Here is a 2,359-nt window from a genome sequence, read left to right on the forward strand (position 1 = left end):
GGGAATTTTTAATATTTTAGGATTAAATTTAGACCGAATTGGAGCGAACTAAAAACAGCCCCAAAAACTGCCCCATCCCATTTGCCCTTTGCAATATCAAGTATAATATGCTTCTCATTTATGGTAAAATTGAGAAGAAAGAAGCTCAATTAACACCTTTCCTAAACATTTTTCCCTTTAAATTGGCAAAATATAGATGATCATGATGTCAATAAGCAAGCTAGAAATGGATTGGTCTAATCACAAACCACATATTTCTTTATATAATACTAATAGCTCAAATCTTCTTCTTTTTTACATATGTATAGCGGATAAATAATCAATCTGTAGACTCAAATCAACTATTTACCATAAGAGCATTAGAAAACTTAGTAGTTCTTCATTCATTGCCAGAATTTTCGATAACTCCATTACTTTTTGATATTCTGTGTATTTTGATATCCTCAATCAAACGTTTCAAATCATTATAAGATGAATTGCCTTCTTCAACAGCTTCCTTTGCTAATTCCCCAAGTTTTTTAGCTCTTTTGTTCATATCAATTGCCTCCTCAGTATCCTCCATCACTGCATTAATCGCCATGAGAATATCATCCCCACTTTTTATCACTAGTGAATCCTCCGTTGCCCATGCTTTCCACACCTCGTTGCCAACTGATACTCCCAAATTCAGCACTTGAGTCACCAGCTTTTCATTGTAGAATTGCTCGGCGAAAATCGGCCATGTGATGAAGGGTACACCTGCAACAACCCCTTCGAGTATCGAGTTCCACCCACAATGCGTTAAGAAGCCTCCAATGGCTTCATGTTCGAGTATCAACACTTGTGGTGCCCACCCTCTAATAAGTAAACCTTGACCGTTTTCCTTCATTTTGTCCTCAAATCCTTGTGGCAACCATAGCTCTTGCTCTTCATCTTCGAACTCATCGTTGCTTGTTTTTAACACTTTCCCAACAACCCAAATGAATGAATGGCCTGAAGCTTCGAGTGCATAAGCAATCTCCGTTGTTTGTTTTTTGTTGAATCTAGTTAAGCTTCCAAAGCAGATGTAAAGAACAGATCTGGGTTTTTTGCAATCAAGCCAATTAATGCAGTCGTGCTTCGAAATTGATGTTTTTTCACCCCTATCAACTTTATCAACAGTGTCTCTATTGACAAGAGAAACGGGGCCAATGTGCCATGCTTTGATTCCTAAAACATTCCTACAATGATCTGCATAACCAGGCTCTAGCTCATGAAAACTGTTCATCAACACCCGAAAGCTCTTTCTCTGGGATTCGTTTAACTTATCAAATAACTCAGAGAATTTATTTTTGGCTTTAACAATGTCTGGCAACTGTGATCTAGTGAGTTTCACTTCATCAGGCAGTCCTGGAACAACGAATGTTTCAGTCTCCAATTCGATGCTCTTATGAGGCTCATAATGTGTAATATTCTCTGAGAGACAAAGGTTAAAGAATCCGCTTCCATTGAAGGCAATCCTCGCAATGCCAAGCTCATTGGCAATATCCAGAGTCCACGGACAAAGAGAATCAGAGACTATGCAATCAGGGTGGTGATCACTGGAAAGCTTTTTTATTATGGGTTGAAGCAATTCGATGGCATGAAAGAGCTTTATGGACATTTCTGGGGTTGGGGCTGAAACCACGTTCTCGCAACCTTCGGGCAATCCAACCTCAGTGGAAGGTAATGAGATGATTTCAAGTGTAATGTCTCGACCTAATTTAACATCTCGATCAATGACGTTTTTTATGCGAAGCGCATTCATGGTTGTGATGATAATTGTGACCTTAGCGCCCAAAGCAGCAAACATCCTCGCCATATCCACCATTGGCATCATGTGACCAGGTGCCATGTAAGGAAAAAACATTGCATGTATTTGATTTCCATCGCTTCCCATGTTATGATGATAAGTTTCTCTTGTTTGCCAAATTTGAAAGCTTTTTCTCCTTTTTATTTGAAACATGTAATCAAACTCTTATACCAAAATTCAAAAGGTAAAGGGTATATATATATGTCTGTGATTTTAGAAGTAGGTTTTAACATTAACAATAATCTAACTCTCAAAACAGATTAAACACGGCAATGGTACGCTATGTTTGTGGTAATTTACATGAACAGCTTGAGAAACAATATTATTTTCCCTAAATAAAGATGAAATACAATAATGGTGGGCAATGTTTGTGCTGGTTTGCATAAACAAATTGTTTTAATAGTTTTGGTTAATTGGACAGTTCTTCAATGATTCATGGGTACATCATATAAAGGCCTGTTAATAACCGAAGACCCAAACTCCAGATAGCATAAGGCTTTAGTATCTAATAATTAATTAAAAACTTCATTAAAGATCAACCTTTCTTAT

General features: G+C 37.3%; 1 protein-coding gene across 1 annotated transcript; it reads right to left on the reverse strand.

Moving 5' to 3' along the window:
* Positions 1 to 284: 284 nt before the first annotated feature.
* LOC107895626 (scopoletin glucosyltransferase) lies at positions 285 to 1,948 on the reverse strand. The gene has a single exon (XM_016820877.2). The coding sequence runs from the start codon at positions 1,895 to 1,897 to the stop codon at positions 380 to 382; it is 1,518 nt and encodes a 505-aa protein (XP_016676366.1). The 5' UTR covers positions 1,898 to 1,948; the 3' UTR covers positions 285 to 379.
* Between the last annotated feature and the right edge of the window lie 411 nt (positions 1,949 to 2,359).

The sequence above is a fragment of the Gossypium hirsutum genome, chromosome A10 (assembly GCF_007990345.1).
Source record: "Gossypium hirsutum isolate 1008001.06 chromosome A10, Gossypium_hirsutum_v2.1, whole genome shotgun sequence".
In the NCBI taxonomy this organism is placed as follows: Eukaryota; Viridiplantae; Streptophyta; class Magnoliopsida; order Malvales; family Malvaceae; genus Gossypium; species Gossypium hirsutum.

Bases quoted from the DNA above. Each gene is read 5' to 3' on its own strand.
- LOC107895626 (XM_016820877.2), bottom strand. From the start codon at position 1,897: ATGGGAAGCGATGGAAATCAAATACATGCAATGTTTTTTCCTTACATG.